Source organism: Ochotona princeps, chromosome 2 (assembly GCF_030435755.1).
Source record: "Ochotona princeps isolate mOchPri1 chromosome 2, mOchPri1.hap1, whole genome shotgun sequence".
Taxonomy (NCBI): domain Eukaryota; kingdom Metazoa; phylum Chordata; class Mammalia; order Lagomorpha; family Ochotonidae; genus Ochotona; species Ochotona princeps.
In genome coordinates, this window is record NC_080833.1 from 45,435,261 (window position 1) to 45,456,380 (window position 21,120).

At 45.3% G+C, this 21,120-nt stretch overlaps 1 protein-coding gene across 1 annotated transcript in view; it reads right to left on the reverse strand.

The window, feature by feature from the left end:
- Positions 1-9,110, reverse strand: part of PLPP3 (phospholipid phosphatase 3) — an 80,541-nt gene extending 71,431 nt beyond the window's left edge. The window contains exon 1 of the mRNA XM_004588710.3: positions 8,409-9,110. Within this exon, the coding sequence (XP_004588767.1) occupies positions 8,409-8,547 (139 nt within the window). The 5' untranslated portion in view covers positions 8,548-9,110. The remainder of the gene's footprint in view (positions 1-8,408) is intronic.
- Between the last annotated feature and the right edge of the window lie 12,010 nt (positions 9,111-21,120).

Here is a 21,120-nt window from a genome sequence, read left to right on the forward strand (position 1 = left end):
TTGTTCCTACATAGGGAGTTACTATTTTGTTGTTAATTTTAGCAAAGTACCTTTAAAAGCCCACAAAAAAAATTTTTTAAAGAGAAGTATACCTTGGTGTATAAGGAAAAGAAATTGAAATCTATGCATTTTTTCCTTCATATTTTGCATTTTGAAGAGCTCTTCCCTGCGTCCCTGTCAGAGCACCTGCTGTCCTTTTCCTGCTCTGCAGCATCCTCTCCACTTTCCTCTACATTGCAGAATGCAGCTCCAGGCCCACAAAGTTTACTACACTTGTTGCCCTAGGCCCCTCCTGAAGGGTCAGGTGGAATCAGCTAGCAAAAGTCCTTTACTCCTTCCCTTTCACCAGCCTTCAGGGCTTCCTTAGGGGCAAGGAAACTCTAGGAGCTAACACACAGTGGGTGTTCAAGATAACCTGCAGAAGAAAAGATACAGATTTGCAAGACAAGTACAAACACAGGCTTAATTAGACTTTAGAAAGTGCACTGATTAACACCACAAGTTAACTGGGGGCCAGGTACAGAGAAACCATCAATATGAACAGCTTCCTTCGCATCAACATAAACATGCGTGTTATGTGCTTTGGGAATGCATAAACAGGAACCACAGCATCCCGCTTATTATGACAAGGCGCTGACATTGATTTGCATTTGTCTGTAGAACTCTCCAGGCATATAATTTTGTTAATTTCTGACAAACCTCAAAAACACACTTACCATCAAGACCCTGATTGCAATGTATACTTTCAAAGCAGGCAGACATCAACCAGCTTTCTTTCAAAGATTTCCAACCATGTCTTGTATGTGCTGTGTTGTTAAGTTGTTTCTGAGATTTGGGGATTTAATGCAGATCATAATTCGTAATTTAACCTGGACTTTAGGGGCAAATGGTTTCATGTGGAGATTCCAGAACCTGGTGTAGCCCTCCTGTGAATGTTGGCACCGCTAATTAATTCATGACCTTAAGAAAAATATTTAATCTGAGACTCAACTTCAACCTTAAATGGCATCATTTCTAATTCAAAGGTTGTGGGAAAGTTTTGAAAAGCAAAAACAGCAGCACAGGTTCTTTATTCTCCTGGCATGCTTCAGACAGGTGGCTCCCGGTCATTCTCAGATCAGTTAACAGTGATCCCTAGACAACAAGCACTTTCTAGAACAAATACCAGTTTGGAGAAAAATAACATGCCCAAAAGACTGCCTATTCCTTTAAATCCAATTAAGTTAAATCTGTTTGTCTTTCCTTTCATTGATATAGACAAAAAGAGCTCTCTAGAGAATCCTACCTCAAGAATGATAGCACATTTCAAACAGAAAAACAAACATCAACTAGCCTACTTCTAGATGCTACTCTTTCCATGTCATTGATTAGTCTCTAGCTTGGCTAGGCCTCAGGTCCCAACTGAGCTGAGAGCATTGATCGGGATGTGTTGTCAGGGTGGACATCACACCAGCCTGTGGAATGTCAATACACACCACACCACACCACACCAAACACACTCTCATGATGAGCGGATCATCCCCTTCGACAAGGAGAACACCTAGGCCTTGGTGAGATGAAATAACACAGTTACACTCACGTAGCTAATAACAGTGGACAAATTCCAAATCAGCCTGACAACAAAACTTGTGCTTTTTCCTCAGACCACCACCTGTCCCGTGGCCCAAAAAGGCCTGTCTTGCTGACCAACATTAAAAGCTGACCTTGATATTATCGATAATGAAATATCCAAGATATTCGCAAAGTCTAAAAATTTCATGATTCTAGGCAGTGAAGAATTGCCCCAATGGTATTTGCTTGACTACGTCCGGAGAGAGGCTAATCCATCACACTTTAAGATATTTTCTAATCATTTACGTCTAACTCTGTGTACTTCACAGACCAACAGGATGTTTGAGTTCAGACTCATAACTACAATCTATACTGAGCCCTGTAGAATATGTTGTATCTGTTTAGGCTTCATCACTTTTCTCACATTAATTTCATCGAGGAGTGGACAGTAAGATATAATCTCTGAAGGACAAGAACTCTGGAAAACATGATGACCACTTACTAGCTGGGTACCCTTGGGTAAGTTCTACTTTTCTTCTGAGTTGCAGTTTCTTCCCGATATCAATACCTAATAACTTTTGCCTGACTACTAACCATGGTAACTAGCACACTACTCCTTTCCCTGAATAACAAGCATTTAGTCATTTCTAATCATGGCTGGCCTTTTTAGTTAGGTTTTCCTTTGTGCTGTCAAGACACAGATAAGGGTGGACCTTCAACCGGACCATTTGTCCACATCCTCCCCAGTCCTGCCTAAGGTATCTTCATCTTAAGAGGCTCTGGTCAGCTTCCTTTTTTTTTTTTTTAAAGATTTATTTTTATTACAAAGTCAGATATACAGAGGAGGAGAGACAGAGAGGAAGATCTTCCGTCCGATGATTCACTCCCCAAGTGAGCCGCAACGGGCCGGTGCACGCCGATCCGAAGCCGGGAGCTAGGAACCTCCTCCGGGTCTCCCACGCGGGTGCAGTGTCCCAATGCATTGGGCTGTCCTCAACTGCTTTCCCAGGCTACAAGCAGGGAGCTGGATGGGAAGTGGAGCTGTTGGGATTAGAACCGGCGCCCATATGGGATCCCGGGGCTTTCAAGGTGAGGACTTTAGCTGCTAGGCCACACCGCTGGGCCCTGGTCAGCTTCCTTTTGAAGGGAAGAATGCCAGCACACAAGGCCCGGGAGGCTCATGAACTTCAACTTCCCCAGGTGAGGTCAGGAAACCTGCCACTGCCTTTCCTCAGCGAATGGAAAACAGTTACGTCCTCTCTACCTGTTTTTTTTCCTAGGATGGTCCTCGTAATTTTTCCTCTTAATTATTTCAGACAACTTTGATGCCAAAAAAACAAGGATTGCATAGACCTAGTGAGGAGTAAGGAAACTGAGAAGGAAAGGAAACTAGGACCATTGCTCTGAGAATGACAACATTGCACCTGGTAAGGATTCAGTGCTTTTTAACTCTGCAGAGCGCTTTCATCTCAGCTGCGCTTCACACCACAAGGATGTCCCTCAGCTTTGCTTATTTTTACAAATAGGGAAACTGAAGCCTGGTGAGGCTCAAAACCTTTTCCCACACCACACCTGTGGGCATCAGCTTTATGTCAGGATTCAAACTCAGACCTGGGTAAATCCAAAGTGTGTCTATGAGACTTGGCTAAATTAAATTTGGTCTTTTAAAGGCTCTCTGTAGAAATCTAATTTAGTCCTGTTTCGCCTTGCACTCATGCACAAACTTCAATATCTCAAAAGAAAATATTTAGACTCAACACCTCATTTATCAAAGGTGGTCTTTTGGCTGGCAACTCCCATGGCATAGAACTCAGTTTAGAGCCAGAAACTAAATAAATAAATAAATAAATAAACAAACAAACAAACAAATAAATAAAGGTTTTAGTCTTATAGCAATTAGAGACAACACTAAGACCTTGCACTAACAGTCACAGGGTGCCTTCAGTCCTTCACCCAGAAGTAATTTTTCCTTTGGAAAGAATTCTAGCAAGGTTCGGTATCTTTACAGAAAGACAGGTGCACTGGCCACAAAAACCAACAAAAAAGTTCAGACAACCTAACAATGGGGAAAGTGCCAGAACACTCACTGTGGGATACAAAAAGGCCACTTCGTAATTCCATTGCTATTAACACATCATCTATTAAACAACATAGTGATTCTAAAATCAGCCTGATAAGAATCACCGCAGGCTTTTATAAAACACAGAACTGGCCCAAAGCCTGCTGAACCTGAGTATTGCAGCAGGGAGTTGGAGATTTCAAGTCCGATTGAGGGAGTTTGCAAAACATTGACATGGTAACTGTCCCCCAAAGAAACGTCTGTTCCTCCAGAAAACTAGGTGGACCTGAGCTGTGACAGGGTAGTCTTTCTCCATAAATGTAGCTGCCTACACAGGGAAGCAGCCCCTTCTATAGTCTCATTAGCATCAAGCTGTGACCAATTGGGCTTGCCAGCCCAAACAACCACACAGGAAGGGGAAAAGCAGGAATCTAAAACTGACAGCCAACCCAAAGGGCTAAAATTGGAAAAGGCCACCAACTCAGGGCTTCAGCAGTCTCCCACAAAAGCAGCTTTCCTCTGGTAGATCACTGAAGCAGAAGAAAATGTTAAGAAAGACAAATGAGAGAAGCAAATGAAAACAACTAAGCATTTGGAAAAGGAGGAAATAGAAAAGTCAGTAGGGCTTGTCTACTAAGTGGAGCTTCTTTTCTTTGTTGCAAGCCATGGGGGATATTAGGCTAATTAATGGAAAATCTGTTTCTCTATTGTGATTCACATGGCAGCTGAGGTTAGTAAAAACCCATGGAGTTATTAAAACACACACTTCATGAATATGACAATTGAGCAAAAAAAAAAAAAAAAAGAGAGAGAGAGAGAGAGAGAAAACCCCATCATTGTATTTGCTTGTTTGCTTCTCATTACCAAGAAATGCAGGAAGCAAGTAAAAGGACATATTTGGACAACGAAAAATCTAGCAAATTGCTCCGTATGATTGGATTAACTACGGTGAAAGGAGCGCTGGTCTTCCATCTAGAACTAACACCCAGTTAAACTCACTTCAGCTATAGTCTTTGATTAAACAAACAGCAATTCACTTAATGATGAATGGTCCAAGTTACTCCATCAAAATATCTGCCAATGTGGATTCAAAAGATTCTCAGAGCTAGAAATGGGTCAAAGATTCCAGTCCCTTCCACTAATTTACGTAATTCATAAAATGTGAGGCCTGGGAAAGTTGGGAGAATTTCCACAAAGTTGCACAGCAACATAACTGCAGAACAGACTAGAACTCATGTGGTTCACCTCATCATTTTTGTGATGACTCCCAGAGCACTGAAGAGTTCAACAGAGTACACGCATGCATGAGGTAGACATGTTCAACAAATGTACCATTTCTCTCTATAGAAATCAGTATACATCAGAAGTAATCCCAGCCAGCCAGTCATTGCACCATTGAAATCCACAGAAAACCGACGTATCCACTAGATAGTGACACAAGTCTCGCATTCGCTTCAAGACATCCTATTGTCCTCCTCTCACTCCTAGAAAATAATAGTTTTATACAAATATCTGGTGACTCTTACTTATCCCTTAGAGGGAACAAGGCCTAGAATTTTATCCCCCATTTAATTGCCAACCACAAAATGTCCAAAAGTATTCTGGAATAACCAAAGGAAGTCACCTGGTTGCCGCCCAAAATTTCTGTCTCTGACTCAAAGGAGTTGACCACCTTGATCCACCTGCTTTGCTACACACGGATAACTGGCCACTGAGGAGAGGTCAGGGATTTCCGCAGTCTGAGCTGCACATGCTCCTGATGAGATCAGGTGCCAGCTGCCATCATGAAAGAAAAGGACTTCGCTCAAATCAGGCAGCACAGGGATAGCAATGCACATCTGTGTTGCCCTTTCTTGAAACTTGGTTTCCTGGTCCATAAAGTAGACATCACTTCTTCCTAGGGTTATAGCGAAGAGAACACAAAGTAGTTTATCCTTGAGGCTAACAGAGCTTAACAAGACCATCAGTACTTCCCTTTGGTCTGGGAATCAAGTCTCTGCTCTTGCGCAGCCCCATTTATTACAAACAATGCACAAAAAGCAGGAGGTGATGCAAACCACTAGATTGCCATAAAAATAGACTCAGTTTCACAAAAAAGTATCCTGCAAAGATTCATCATTGTATTTCAAAGCAATTCCTTCCCATAAATAGCTCTGCAGCAAGAGGCGAACTCCCTTTGGGAGGCTGTGTGACACCAGCTTCTGTGGGCCTTCCAACCAGAATGGACTTTTTTTTTCCCATCTAGATTTGAACATTCCAAACAGGTATGTAAAACAGGTTAAACGTGTGCATTTCCACTTGCACAACAGTTACAGAGCACATCGGCTTTTATTTTAACCAGAGACTCGGAGATGAAGTTGGGTATATGTTCCTAAGGGAGAGCAAATAGAAAACTGTCTCTCTTCTTAATATATTACTGCTCTGTAATCCAGACCATATGATCAATAAACTATATAAAAATTAAATCATACTGACAGTCTTAGGCAAAACGTGTACTAAGTAGAAACATTTTTTTTAATGGCTGTGGTGTGTGGATTATTAAAATCACATGAGGTGCTATTATTTTTTCTTTTGGAAGCTAAAGAGTTCCTTCGCATAAATATCTCAAGACATCTGTTTGTCTTACTAGCAGTCCTTCCCTATTAGAAGTATCAAGAAGGCATTTTATGGGTGACATTCTAATTTGGTCCCTGCTCAGGGGAAATTTTGGTCAACAGGTGACTTTGAAAATGACTTTGTTGCCACACTTTTTATGGTAAGACACATACCCCTGAAAACAGGTGGCTCAGGGCTCTGTAGAATAAAATACATGGGCCTGAGGTGACTGCATTTTGAGCTGAACAAATCATTTGTTCAAACACAAGCCTGACCAGAAGGCAGGTTGAGAAAATTCACTCAAGGACGGACGAAGCTCTGCAGGAGCACCCTGCCCCTTGCTGGCATTTTGCATCCCAACAGAACCGCTGGGCATCTGTGTGTCCCTGGCTACCCTAACAGCTCCCGGGGAAGTCCCTTTTCTTTTGATAGGAAATACATCATCTCTTGGGACTGCCTTCTGAAATCAGAAGAGCAAGACAGGAGGACAATGAAAGTGTACAAAGGCTGTCAAGCATGTTCCGTCCCTGTTGTCCTAATAACAGAGTTGAGGGGTGGGAGGGTACCAGGTTATCTAGCACAAGTAGCCTCCTTTTGCCCAACCATCACCTAGAAAGCCCACGCCAGCTTGCAGCAAGCAGCTTCTCCAAGGGGAGTGTTTCCCCATATTCTCCTAGGATGAAAGACAGCCTTTTACAAATTCAATAGCTTGGATACAAGACTTTAAGTGCTAATCTGTCCCACTGTGTATGACAATAAGCCAGCAGCCTTCAGGAGGCCCCCCAGTGACAATTCCTATACAAAGCATCTTCAATGCGGAATTGCTAGCCTGAGAGGCTGGGATAGGATCTGCCACCTGCGCCATTGGGTTTGAGTCCTGGGCCACAGAGCACAGTGTTCCCTTCAGCTGTCTCTCCTGGTGTTTAAGGACTCTGGTCTCCCCGACTCTCTTCTGGGGGCAGTTAAGCCCAAAGGAGAGGAGAACACTGCACACCCAGGCCAGCACAGCAGAAAGGAGCTGTGAAGGCAGGGCAACTCTCAAAGAAGTCGTGGGTTTTGCAGACCCTATAGGGATAAACCCATTTCAAAGGAGCCTCCAGTCTCTCTGCAGGAGTTTCTATTTTAAGGGAACTGAAATGGGAACACAGATGTTTCTTTAGTTAGTTGAGTTGGCAGAACAGCTCCTGGACCTAATCTGAGTTCTCCATGCAGGAAGGGGCCTTGGAGAGCATCTTCTGCAACCAACTCATTCAGATCAGTAGGAAACAGGCCAGGTAGGCAGCACACGGATGAGCTGCAGGGGCTGGGGATTCTGATGACAAGTCCCCTGCGTTTACATGACACCACGATTCGCTCACAAATGAACCTAAATAATGATAATAAAATGTCCTGCACTAATGTCAATCTTGGAACTCCTGTAGATTCCTATCAAAACCTCTCTCCTTTTCCCCCCACCCAAGTTCGTGAATCGTCCTCGCCCTCCCACTCCCAATTCCTATAACTCCCCCCGCAGTTCCAGCTGCACTTCACAAATACTTTGGAAAACAGAAGCAAATGACCGCCCCAAATTTCTGCGAGTGCAATTACACTGTAGCGCCTAAACAAGACCTCAGCGTACGCGTCGGTAAAATGGGCCTCCTCACCCTCCTCGCACCAAGTTGGGACAAGGGCGGCGGCTAGTGAAAATGATCCCTGCGAAACTGCCCATCGCCTGGCATGCAGCAGGTACTGGGGAGGTTACTATCAAGACGGTACCCAGGGCCTTCGCAACTGGGGGGGAAAGGGGGGCGCCGCCGGGAGTGCATGGGGGTGTGCTGAGGGGACAGGCCAGGCCAGCCCGTGCGGCAGCGACAACCGATGAGCTGGATCGGGACTGGCAGCGCGTCTCCAGGCAGGAGCCGGGCTGCCGGGGCGACCCATTTGACTAGGGCGGAGGGCCTGGCTGCACGCGGGCTCTCCGCCACTGAACAGCCAGCTTGACGCTGGAGATGGCTCTCGGGGAGCTCACCCAGAGTCACTAACTCACAGGCCGGGAAATCGGTGGGCTCGAGGACGGCCGGAGCCTTGCGGCCGTAGCCGCGCGCAGGCTCCAGGGACGGCTGCGGGGGGCCCCCGGGGAGCTGACAGCGCGGCGCGGGCCGGGGCGCAGTCCAGGCCGGAGCGCCGGGAACCATGGGGCCGGAGACCAGGGGAGCAGGCTTACCCATGAGGAGGCAGAAGAGGTCCAGGCAGATGAGCAGCGCCCGCTTGCTGCCGCTCTTGCGCGGGTCGCTGCTGAGCGCAGGGCTGCCGCCGTTCTTGCTCTCCGGCACGATCGCCTTGTCGTACTTGTAGTTTTGCATGGCGCTGGCTGCGGAGCGAGCCTCCGATCCCGCGAAGACGTCCCGCGACAGCAGCCACACACCCGGGCGCGGGTCGCCTCCCGGCCGAAGGGTAGCAGCTGGGCCCTGGCTCGCGGCGCGGCGGTGGGTGCAGCCCCGGCTGCCTGCGTGCGGCTGCGGACCGACTCTGTGCCCCTCTGGGCGCCTCTGCCGCACTCTCTCTCCAAAGCCTTCAGAAGTCCACGGGGAGGAGAGCGCGAGCCCGAGCAGAAACTTGTGCAGAGTTGAGTTCGCGGGGCGCGAGTGGGCACCACTGGGTCCAGCCCCTTCCCTGCAGCTGGGGACTTATGAATGGGAGCCGCGCAGGGCAGCTCCGAGCGCCTGTCCCAAGTCCTGTCCGGCCGCCGCCTCCTGCTGCTTTGCTGCTGCTGCTGCTGCTGCTGCTGCCGCCGCGGCGACTGTTTCTGTGGTCGCTCGGGTTTGTTTTCTGCACTTTTATTTCACGAGGGCCTTTAAAAAGAGAGAGAGAGAGAGCGCACGAGGGACCTCCTTACTTGGCTCCGAAGGGATTGCGAAAGCACAGCCCCTTCCTTAAGCTGCCTAAGACGTAGGATAATTAAGGCCACATTTGCCCCCACCCCCTTCAAAAAAAAAAAAATCCTAAAAGGAAAAGTTACTCTCAAAGCAGAGAATCCGGGAGCCCCTAGCGTTCAGAAACGCCAAATTGTTACAAAAAGAGAAACAAAAAGAAAAAAGGAAAAGAAACTCTTGTTGGCCTTGGGTCAGGACAACGTTCAAGGCTCGACAACTAAAATGCCTTTCTCCGTCACAGAGCTGGGGCTTCCAATTATTTATTTTGGCTTGAGTTGTACTATCTGAAAAAAAATTCAAGAAAAGGTTTTTTTGTTTTGTTTTGTTTTTTTAATCTTAACACCCAGCATCAAACACCAAGCTGATTTTGAGCATGACAGGATGAAAAGAACTGCAGGTCTCCGTAGCCACTTTGAATCCTCGTGCCTCAGTTTCCCTTTGCGCAAACAGAGTTGATGGCTGTCGTGAACGGAGTAATTGTGGAGGTTCCCTAGTTGACCCACGTATGCTCCTGCCCAAGGCTGTGCCCCATGATGAGAAAGACTAAGGGGGAGTCACTATCTTTATTTCTGAGTTTGGGGGAGAAGGATCCCCAAGCCCTCAGATCCCTGTGCCCCCTCCCCGACCTCAAGTACTCCTGGTGGTCAGCAGGGGCGCCCCCTAGAACAATCTGAACACCCTTCCTTGGTGATGTTCTCCAAGGAGCCCCAGTCTTTCCTTCCATCTAAAGAATAAACGCATTCTGAGCAGAGGACTTCCCTTGCACTCTTCAGTGTCTGACCAGGAACGGGACACATTTCTGCCCCATGACACTCCTCTCTGTGTGTATGTGGCAACACAGAGTTGTGGCTATTCCATGAAGAAACTTGGTCTGGGGTTCGGTAAACCTACCCTCGGCCACCCAGCAATCCCTCCCCCATTTTGCAGAATTCCTTCCTTCTTGGTACACTGGTTCTCCTATGCTCCCTGCCTGAAACAGGCACGTTGTTTAGAGCACTCTTACAGCTCCCCACCTCCTCTCCATCTTTAATCAACTGTATGCTTTGAGCTCCATCACATCTGCCCAGGGGTTGGTGTCTGCTAAATGATGCTTAAACTGGGTCTGGTTAGCAAAAAGAGATTGGCTTGGCATAGAGGAGGCAAAACTGATGTTTCTGGAAGCAAGAGGAACTCAACCTCCCAGGCGGTTCTAGAGCTGAAGCACCCAGCCGCCAATCACACCTAGTACCCTCAACTCCTTAAGCAGCAGCAGAGAAAAACCAGGAGGCCAGGCAACAGATCCTTCAAGCAGTTTTCAGCTAGAAATGCCCAATCTCTCTCTCCCCTTCTCTTTCACTCTGTCTAAAACATTTATGTATTTGTTTGAAAGATGGAGCGAGAGAGAGAGAGAGAGAGAGAGAGAGAGAGAGAGAGAGAGAATATCTTGCACCTGCTGTTTCACTCCCCAGTGCCCTGAATGGCCAAGTCTGAGCCTGACTGAAACCAGAGCCGGTACCTGGACTCCAACCTGCGCTCCTGTGGGCTGGCAGCACCACAGATGGTGACCTAATCCGGTGGGCCACAAGGCAGGCCCCCACCTTTTCTCTTGAGACATTAAAAAGTAACAGAAGCAAGCTAAGGGCAGTTTGCTAATCAATGGCATTCTAAAGGAATTCAGGAGTTTCAGGACCTTTCACTTACTCATCCAACCCTTTGTGATTATAGATATCTTTGGAATTCTTGCTTTTGTTGTGCACATTTTTTATTTATTTGTTTTTATTTCCTTTGAAAGGCAGGGACATACAGAAAGAGCTTGTACCTGTTGATGCACTCCCAAGTCCCTCCACAGTCAAGGGCAGGTGGCAGCCCAGAATCCTAGTCTGGAATCAAACCAGGCAATCCAACACAGGGCGCTGGTGTCCCAAGTGGTGACAGGTGCCCGCTCCCCCAGACACATACACCTTGTTATTTCAATGTACAAGTAACTGCAAGCTGTCTTGGAGCGGCTGCCCTCTCAGCTCTTCCCCTCCTTGGAGCTCTAACAAACCCATCAGCATCTGGGCCACTTACCCTCAGCTGTTTACCCGATCTTGTTATTTCACACGTGGGCTTTGAACGCGAAAAAGTGTGTCAAGAAATAACCAGGAAATGCAGGGCTGAGGAACCACACTGACCCGTGAGTGTCAGAGTCTCCTGTGGCTTTCTGCTCCCTGGCTGCTTTACCTTGCCTGTGAAAATATCCTTAATAATTTAAGAATAAACATGGTTTTCAAGACCAGACTAACACTATAGACTAATAGTACCACCACTCAGCAGTCACGGATGCTATCTTTCAGAGGTCAATGCATAAGATGGTGAATATTAACCAGTTATTCGCTGATGAAGAAATACCTATTTCGCTTTTAGGTTCTTGTAAGATTAACTGCCTGTTGAGAAGGACGAAAATCTGTTTCCGAAAAGCAGATAAAAGGGGAAATAAATAGATGTGTAAATCCGTTTTATATTTCTATTTATAAGACTCTTTGGGCTATTTTTTTTTGTAACTTAAAGACCCTCGTGTTAAGGTCCACGCTATCAAGAAGTACATTTTGATAGCTCTCCAAGGGAAGAGAGTAGGACAAAAACTCATTACAAAGGACCTGAGCAAGTCGTAAAACAGAATGTCAATATCATTCTTTAGATAATAGGAAAGGAAACAATCTAACCACAGGCATACATGCGAAGGCCTCTTGGCTTTAAACCCTGAAGTTGAACCATCTTACCAGCAAATAAAATTCATCAGAACAGACTTTCTAGTTTACAATGGTGTCATTTCAAAATAATTAAGTAATTAAAATTCCTAGTGAACATAGCTTACAATAATTCACGCATTAAAATGACATCCAGTTCCCTAAACTAGTCTGTTTAAAAACATCAGTGGGGATAAATGCCTTTTAAGATTAACTTATTATGTGTGGCAACAACAGCACATCATTCTTAAATAACTGATACCTCCCAAGAGACTAAAATGGCCTTCATTTCTAAGATCTCTTGTTACCTCGTAATTTTCTCTCTCTCTCTTTTTAACCCCTGACATTGAAGAATTAATCATTTTTATTTTTTGAAAGGGCATGAATTGGCTCTGGAACTATTTAAGAGACAAGTAGCTGCGTTCCCTTAAATGAAATGCTTCAGTCAAAGGTCAGAGCCCACATTTCTTAGAATGTTGAAATTAACTGAGGGGACCACAAAGGGCTTGGCACAGCAGCAGTGCCAGGGGGTCAGGTTCTCTACCTGGATGCCCCTGCCTGCTGCTGGGAGGGCACAGTGGACGCCCAGCTTGTCTCTAGGGACGGAAGGGAGGTGTCTACAGCGAGGACACACATAGGCGAGGCCAGAAGGAGCCAGGCCACACCTCTGATGTGCTGGTTGCCAGGGTACAAGCTGAGTGATCTCTCAGAAGCCTCAGTGACTTTCAAAGGCAGTTGACATTTTTCTTTGGTTCTTGGAAGGACTCAAAAAAATTATATAATACTAATCGTTTTGAAAATCTGCGGTACTCAATAGGCAGCTAAGAAATGGTGGTTGACTGTTACCGTCTGAAGTCAACACCTGCTTTCACAGAACAGTTCAGTTTAATATAGGCATCCTAGAAGCGCTCATAAGGTGCCAGCTCGGCCTGGGAAAGTCAGTGTCATTCTCTTTCAGCCTCCCACCTTTTCAGCTCCTGTCTTCCCACATGTAACCGCTGAAGCTCTCTGCAGGCAGTAAGTCAACGATGTTTGTTTTGTTTTTCAAGACAGTTTAGTTACATGTTGTTTTCTTTAGGATTGTTTGTAAAAGCCCAAGAAGCCATTTGCATAACCTAATAATTGTGTGCCCATGAGAGCACTTTCACTGTAGAAGTGCTTTCACATCTATTATCCTATTTTTTCCCTCATAGCTCACCGAAGTAGGTGGGGTTGCTACCATTACTCCCATTTCACAGATGAGAAAACGAAGGCAAGCCTACTTAACTGCACAGAACTGGTTTTCCCCACAGGTGAAATGCAAATAATCTACCATTAGCTCATGTAGCATTAAATTTATAGCACTTTCCAGTTATAATAGTTTCTCTTTATAGTTTATGATACCATTTTGTTTGTTTAAACATTTGTTTATTTGAAAGGCAGAGTTACAGAAAAAGACAGCGAGACATCTCCCAGCTTCCGGTTCACTTCCCAGGTAGCCCCAATGGCTTTGGTTGGGCTAGGCTGACACTGAGAGATGTGAGCTTCATCCAGGTCTCCTACATGGGTGCAGGGGACCAGAGAGTTCAGCCATCTTTCCTGCTTTACCTGGCCACCTGCAGGGAGCTGGATCAACAGTGGAGTAGACAGACTTGAATCAGTGTCCTTTGAGTTTCTGGCACTGCAGACAGTGGCTTAACCAGCTTAGCCTGCAACTCTGACCCTTTAGTGCTGCTCTAGTACTCTGATCTCATTTCCAAGCAGGTAAGGCAGATATTTTGTTCATTGTTTTAGAAATAAGGTGGATTTTGGAAAGGTTGAGAAATGTACTTAGCCTGCAGGTGTGGAGCCTCCTAAAGCACTACCAGAACCAGGTCTCTTTATTCCTGAATCCAGACTGTTCTAACGCTGCAGGATGTCACCCTCAAGCGTGCTCCAAAACTCCTGCTTCTCTCCAGTGACTTCAGAGTAACTGGGAGGGACGTGAAAACACGTTAGCTTTGCTCCAGTGTTCCTTACTGGGTTGGAGGGCAACAATATTGTTGTGCCTGACATGTCTGAAACAAGATTTAGGTCATCATTTGTCAAAACAACTTTTGTTACAAAAAATCCATTTTAAGATCCCACATAGTCTGTAAAGCAAACTTGGACTTCTTTTACCTTTCTGCTAAGAAGTCATTATTTCCTTAACTAGAAATTAGGGCAGTTAAGAACTAACCTGTGGTAATGAAGACCATTAACGCTGTTCGTTTAAAGTAAATAGAATGCAGAGTGGCTGAAGAAACTTGTAAATAATTTAGGTCTAGAACTGGTAAACTGGGAGTTGCTGGGAATTTCAAAAAGCGGCGGATGCTGCCACCTAGTGTCACTCCAGAGAAATACTATGTCTCCCAAAGAATTGTAGGTTGAAGACCAGATGGGATTCAGGATTTTTAGCTTTTGTTTTTATCACACAAGTGAAACTGTTTTTCCTTCTAACTAGCGGAGGGGAATTTTACCTGATGTGAAATACGTAAATTTTACATTAAATATCATACATAAAGTAATAACCAGTGGTTATCAGGATTTAGCAATCCAGATATTGGTCATTCACTTCAGTGGACATTTCTACTATGGGTCAAACCCCTTGTAGTACCATAACAAACAAGATAGCCAAAATTCATATCTTCTAGAACCATGAGGCTTTTATGTATCAACTCATTTAATATTCTAAACAACCCTGTGAATATTTCTGCATTTGAACACATTTTGTCGCTGGGGCGCTAGGAAATGTGGTAACTGGTGAATGCTTCACGCACGCTGAGAGATGGCGCCTCTCGGGTGACACAGGAGCCAAGACATTAATCATTAATCTATACTGAGCAGGCGTGTTCTCTGAAGTGCTCAGCAGGAATATTAGCGGCTTCTGAAGCTGTGCTTTAACTGTGTGTGTGTCTGGGGGGGAGAGTGGAAGGATGAGTGTCTTTATTCCTCTCTTTTTTGTCTGCGATCATGGCACACAGGTGTGTCTATTGTGTATATGTGGACTCACTCATTTAATTATTTGTCACGTTTTCATGAGCACCACATCTGTGCTATTGTTCCAAGCAGGTGCTAGAGATAATTAATTTAAAGCTTTCTTTAACATAATGCTTTTCTCCAAGTAATTCATGCTCGGTAGGAGGAAAACCATGTAAACAGCTGCGTGCCATTGTACATGACACAATTTCAAGAAGTAGCTGCCAAATGATCGAGTGAAGTGAAGGTAAAAGCTCAGCACAGGGAACACCGGGTGCAGCAGATAAGCCATTGCTGCACGAAATCACTCACTTGCCTTCCATGCCACACACAGAACGTAGTCCCACAGAATCATAAACCACACAAGATTTCTAGAAGAAGAAGGTGGAAACTATGTCCATGATGTTGGGCTAGATGTAAGTAAAACAATGATAACTTGCTAAATGAAAATTCATTGCACTGAAGAATTTTTCTTTGTGAAATACGTGAAAGCTTGCCAAACTACCGACTGTCAGCTAAACGCAGCCTCCCAGTGTCTGTGTACAGACTCTGCTTACATTCACATAAGACTGGAAATGTCAAAAAGCTAAGATTTCATATCTCTCATAAACGGCAGGTAAATCAATGAAACCAATTGTCAACGTATTAGAAGTTCATCTCTTGCCACCTCAGTGGCAGAGCCATCTTCTGCTGCTGTGTCAACTGGAAGTTGGTTAAGATGCAGGGTCACCGAAAGTCCAACCCTGGCCTCATATGGAATTGTGACACTGTAGACAGCGTCTAAGCCCCCCAAGACACTGGGCCTCAAAATATACATTTTCAACTAACTCTTGGGAAGTCTTTCATATATGGGTGACCTGGAGATGAGGAAAGTACTATAGGGGGGTTAAACTTGTAAAGAAGGAGTTCATGAGGCTGGTGTAGTGGCATAGCAAGCTAATCCTCAGCCTGTGGTGCCAGCATCCCATATAGGCACTTGTTGGGAGTCCTGGCTGCTTCGTTTATGAGCCAGCTCCTTGCTAGTGGCCTGGGAAAAGTAGTGGAGGGTGGCCAAGGCCTTAGGCCCCTGAATCTATGAGGGAGACCTGGAAGAGGCTCCTGACTCCTGGCTTCAGATCCACCCAGCTTTAGTTATTATAGCCTTTGGTGAGTGAACCAGTGGATGAAAGACTGTTTCTCTCTGTTTCTGTCTCTGCTTCTTTCTATCTTTCTGTGTGTATCTGTCTTCCTCCGTAACTGATTTTTCAAGTAAAAAATAAATATGTAAAAAGGGAGAGCTCTTGTCCAAATACCTGTTGAAGAAGATGTGGGATCTTCAAAAAGCTCAAGGAAGATGTATGTTGTGATAAAAGCATGGGGTTGGAGCTGTTGCCTATTGGGCTAATCAACCATCCGCAGTGCCAGTATCACAGTGGGCACAGGTTCTAGTCCCAGATGTTCCACTTTTGAACCACCTGGAAAGCAGCAGAAGATGGCCCAACCAGTTGGGCCCTTGAACCCACATGGGAGAACAAAAAGTTGGTGGCCTTTGGTTCCAACCTGGCGCGGCCCAAGCAGTTGTGACCATTTGGGAAATGAACCAGCAAATGGAAGTTCTTCATATCCCCCCCCACCATTCCTTTCTCTCTGGATTTCTGCCTTTGAAATAAATGCAGTTAAAAAAAAATAATACACAGGAAAGTGCGTGATTGAATTTCAGAAATTCTTTACACCAAAATTCTTATTTGTAATTCAATCTTTTCATAAGCCTTTTGAAATACCCTTAAATAACCAACTTACCACCTATGTTTTAAAAGCCTGACTGCATCAAGCAGTGAGAACAGGGACTGACTGGGAAAACTGGAAGAGCCACTTTGGAAAATGCTGGGATGGAATTTAGGAAAACGAAACAGATACCTCTCCTACAGTCCAACAATCCCTCTTAGGGATACACCCCATAAGGGGATCCTGCTCACAGGATTTGTACCAGAAAGGATTTAACCTACACAAGTTCATACGTGATGGTTTGCAAATGGAAAGAATTAAAGTGACTAAGTAAAGTGGAATGCGCATTTAGCAGGGTGCCATGCTGTAGTGAAAGTAATGAACTGCAGCTAACACTAAAGAATTCAGATGGATCTCTCAGACATAATTACAAAGAAGAAATGTTATGCAGTAAGTTACTATATAGGTTACAGGAAGTTTAAGAGCAAGTGACTACTCCATGGTGACCAGAATAGCAGTCGGCCTTGGAGGGGAGGCAGGTGTCGGCTGAGAAGACGCAGAAGGTAAGGTCTGGGCTCTTGGTCTGAGTAGTGGTTACATACATTTGCACATGTATGTAGAAAAAAGTACGGAACCTGGCACAGTGGCTTAGCGGCTAAAGTCCTTGCCTTGAATGCACCGGGATCCCAAATGGGTGCCGGTTCTAATCCCAGCAGCCCCGCTTCCCATCCAGTTCCCAGCTTGTGGCCTGGGAAAGCAGTTGAGGAAGGCCCAAAACCTTGGGACCATGCACCCACATGGGAGACGAGGAAGAAGCTTCTGGCTCCTGGCTTTGGATCGGCACAACTCTGGCTATTGTGGTCACTTGGGAAGTGAATCATTGGACTGAAGATCTTCTTGTCTCTCCTTACTGTGTATTTGACTTAGCAATAAAAATAAATAAATCTTTTTTTAAAAGGTAGGAAAGGGCCCGGCATGATAATGTAGCAGTTAAAGTCCTCACCTGGAACGCGTTGGGATTCCATACAGGTGCCGGTCGAGGATGGCCCAAGGTTTTGGGACCTGCACCCATATGGGAGACCCAGAAGAGGCTCTTGGTTTCATATTGGCTCAGCTCCGGCCACTGTGGCCATTTGGGGAGTGAACCATCGGATGGAAGATCTTCCTCTCTGCCTCTCCTCCTCTCTGTATATCTGCCTTTCCAATAAAAATTAATAAATCTTTAAAAAAATCTTTTTAAAAAAAGGTAGAAAAAGTACAAGTGAAACCGTGACTGAAGAAGGCAATGAATGGGAACATGAAGAATGTCTTAACTTTTTCCAAATTATTGACGTTTATTACATTTACCTCATTGACGTTTGTTCAAGAAACAAAGAGAAAATGAGAGGTTCTGTAGAAATTTGATGTGCTTCACAGCATAACTCCAAAACCAACACCAAGGCCACCCTGTGCTCCCGTCAGAGGATCATCTACAGCCACACACAAACACTGCATTAATTCCTTCCCAGCCATACTTTACAGGGTTCTGTAACAGAGACCGCCTCAGAAGAGAAGGGTGAGCAGGAAGGGAGCGGGAGAGCTAGAGAAAACAATGCATTATTAAATATGACTTTTCACATTGGCGAGAAAAGAAATGTAAGAAAGACCCTAAGAAGAGCTGAGACACTCGAATTCTTCGTCCAATGGACTGAGGTTGCCTCCCCAGCCTTAGATGTGCTTATGTGCTGAAGACATAACCGGCCATGTGAACGTATTTCGAGTAGATAATTTCAGGATTCGCATCTGCTGCGGTGGTCGGGTTGGCCTGGGACAACTGCCTCCCATGTCAGAGTGCCTGGGCTCCAGTCCTGGCTCTGCTCCCAAGGCTGCTTTCTCTTAAGGTGCACCCAGGAAACAGCAGGCCATGGCTCAAAGTAGTTAAGCCCCTGCCAAGACCTGGACAAGACTTCCCTGGGGGGCATGTGAAGACCAAGCACTGAGTAGAAACTGGAAACAGCCACGAAGGCAGAGGCAGCTCCCAGAAGCTGAAGAGATGTAAAGAATGAGTCTGCTCAAATGTCCCTTTAGAGCGCATAGTCCCGTCAGATGTTAGATGCGGAAGGACTTTTTTAAGAAAACACATTTCCCCTGATTTAAGCCACCTAATCTGTGAACAACTGTTACGGCAGCCCTGGAAACCAACACTGACATATTGAGCTTACTAAGCACGTCATTGTCCTGGGTCTGTTAGAAACCTTTGCGTGCCTGTAAGTTTGGAGGCCAGGAACGTGGGCTGCAGATGGGCACCCATGGGAAGAACCAGAGCCTGAGCAGGAAGGAGCCCCTCCCCTGGCTGGCTTTCGTGCGTCATCGCTGCTTCTCTCTTGACGCCGGTGTGCAGGCTTCTCGGTGGAGTTCATCCTGCATCTTGAGTCAGCCTGTTTCTTTCTTGTCTCCCTACCTTGTGCCTCAAATTCATGGGGGTTAAGAACAGTTGACTTTTTTACCTCCTTTGAGCCTTGCACTCAGTAAATAAATTACACAACTAAAGAATGAATGAGCGAATGAATCAATGAAGGACTAGCAAGCCTGAGACAGACACGAAAGCTTCAGAGAGTTAGCATCTTCTTTTGGGGGAAGCTGCTTCACTGTTAACACATGGGATTAAAGTCCATTGGTGTGTCTCATAACAGCCCAGGTGCCAAACCATCCGCTTTTCCCTGTCTTCACCGAAGTTTGCACTCTGTCTCCTCAATCTGGACTGCGCCACCCCAGGTTAATATAATCCAATTAAAGGTGAAATGTCCAGTTGAAACACAATTCAGATGAACTAAGAAGGGGGACTTTACTGTCCTGGAACAGTGAGCGCATGCTGGCCGTTTCCCTGGGGATTATCTCACCTTTGCAGGCCCACCCTGTGAGATAATGGCATCAGATACACTTACACAGCATACTCTGTGTCAGCTCTAAGCACTTCGCTTAGTATATTATCTAATTCACACATTACTTCACAACCCTATGAGATAGGCGCTCTCATTATCCCCATTTTAGGATTAGCAAAATGAGACAAAGGGGTTAAGGAAGTTTCCCAAGGTCATGCAGTTACAGTCAGGGAGAATCCAGGATCAAATACAGGCATTTAGGGGTTCGAAGACTGCTTTTAACCAGTAAGATGCAATAGCCCGGTGGGTTGTTACTTGGCCACTATAGATTATCTTTACACATACATGACGTATACGCAAGAACATACACACGAAGTGAACTTGTAATTGGTGCAGGAGACACACTGTTAGAAAGTACTCTACTACCTGAAGGGAGTAGATCAATCGGGGACAAAAAACGTTGAGTTGAGGCGTGTACCATGGCACAGTAGGTTAAACTGCTGTATGTGGTGCATCCCATGGGAGCACTGGTTTGTGTCTCAGCTGCTGCACTTCCAATCAACGTCTCTACTAATGCACCGTGGAAGGCAGCAGAAGAGGAACCAAGTGCAGGATCCCTTGCCACTGAAGTGGGAGATCCAGATAGAATATTCAGGCTCCTGGCTTCAGCCTGGCTCAGCCTCAGCTGTTGCTGCCGCTTAGGAAGTGAATCAATAGAGGGAAGATCTCTGTGTGTGTTTGGATGTGCAGCTCTTTCTCTGTACATCACTTTGCCTTTCAAATAAATAAATTTTTTAATAACAAAAGTGAATATAAAAGTAACAAAGAATGCTGAACCGCTATGGATGAAGGAATTAGAAAACAAAGAAATATTCTCAAACTCACATAGTAAAATGGCAGAACTAATATCTGAGTCCAATTTAAATTATATATCAAGCCCACTATGTACACATCTGCTTATTGTTTCAGAAAACATGTCAAGTATAGCCTATCCAAAACTAGGCTGTCCCCAACCACTCTTCAGCTTGCGTCTGCATCCATGTAATGAAATTTCTGTTTACCCCTGTCGTTCCTGCCCTACCTCCAGTCACCCACTTTCATCAGCATCCCAAAGTCCATCTGTTATCTCTCTTTGTCTCCGTCATCTTTTGTTCCTAGTCCCTTGCAATGTTCTGTATTTGTTCTCCCTGGTAGTGCACCAGCCACACATCAGACAAGCAGAAGACTTTATTATCTGCTCTGTGATTAGATCACAGTACACTTGCAGATAGGGGACATCATCACCGTCTTGCTTAAATCCTGTTAAATCTTTCGTTATGTCTTCTGATATGATTTAGAGATCCTCCAAGTTGCGGCTGCCATCTAACTCTCCAGCCGTATTTCTACCTGGTCATGATTCTCAGGACCCTCGCCTTCCCTCTGTCTCTCTTCCAGGCCTTCCCAGAACCGGGCCCTGGCATGCGCTTCTCTGTGTATTGTTTCTTCCATCCCTTAGGTTACTTAGCTCTTTCTCTTTCAAACTTGATTTTTGAAAGCGTAATTCACATATCATAAACACACCCATTTGTAATGTGTGACTCAGTGGCTTTAGTGTATTCACAGAGGCATGCACCATCACCACCATCAGTTGTAGAACATCTCTGTCTTGTTTATAACAGCCACAAGCGGTCACCATCTGTATCCTCCAATGCTCTGGACTTAGGTAGACTTAGCTGGACTTAACTAATGTAACTAGTATGTTTGGGGGGACATCT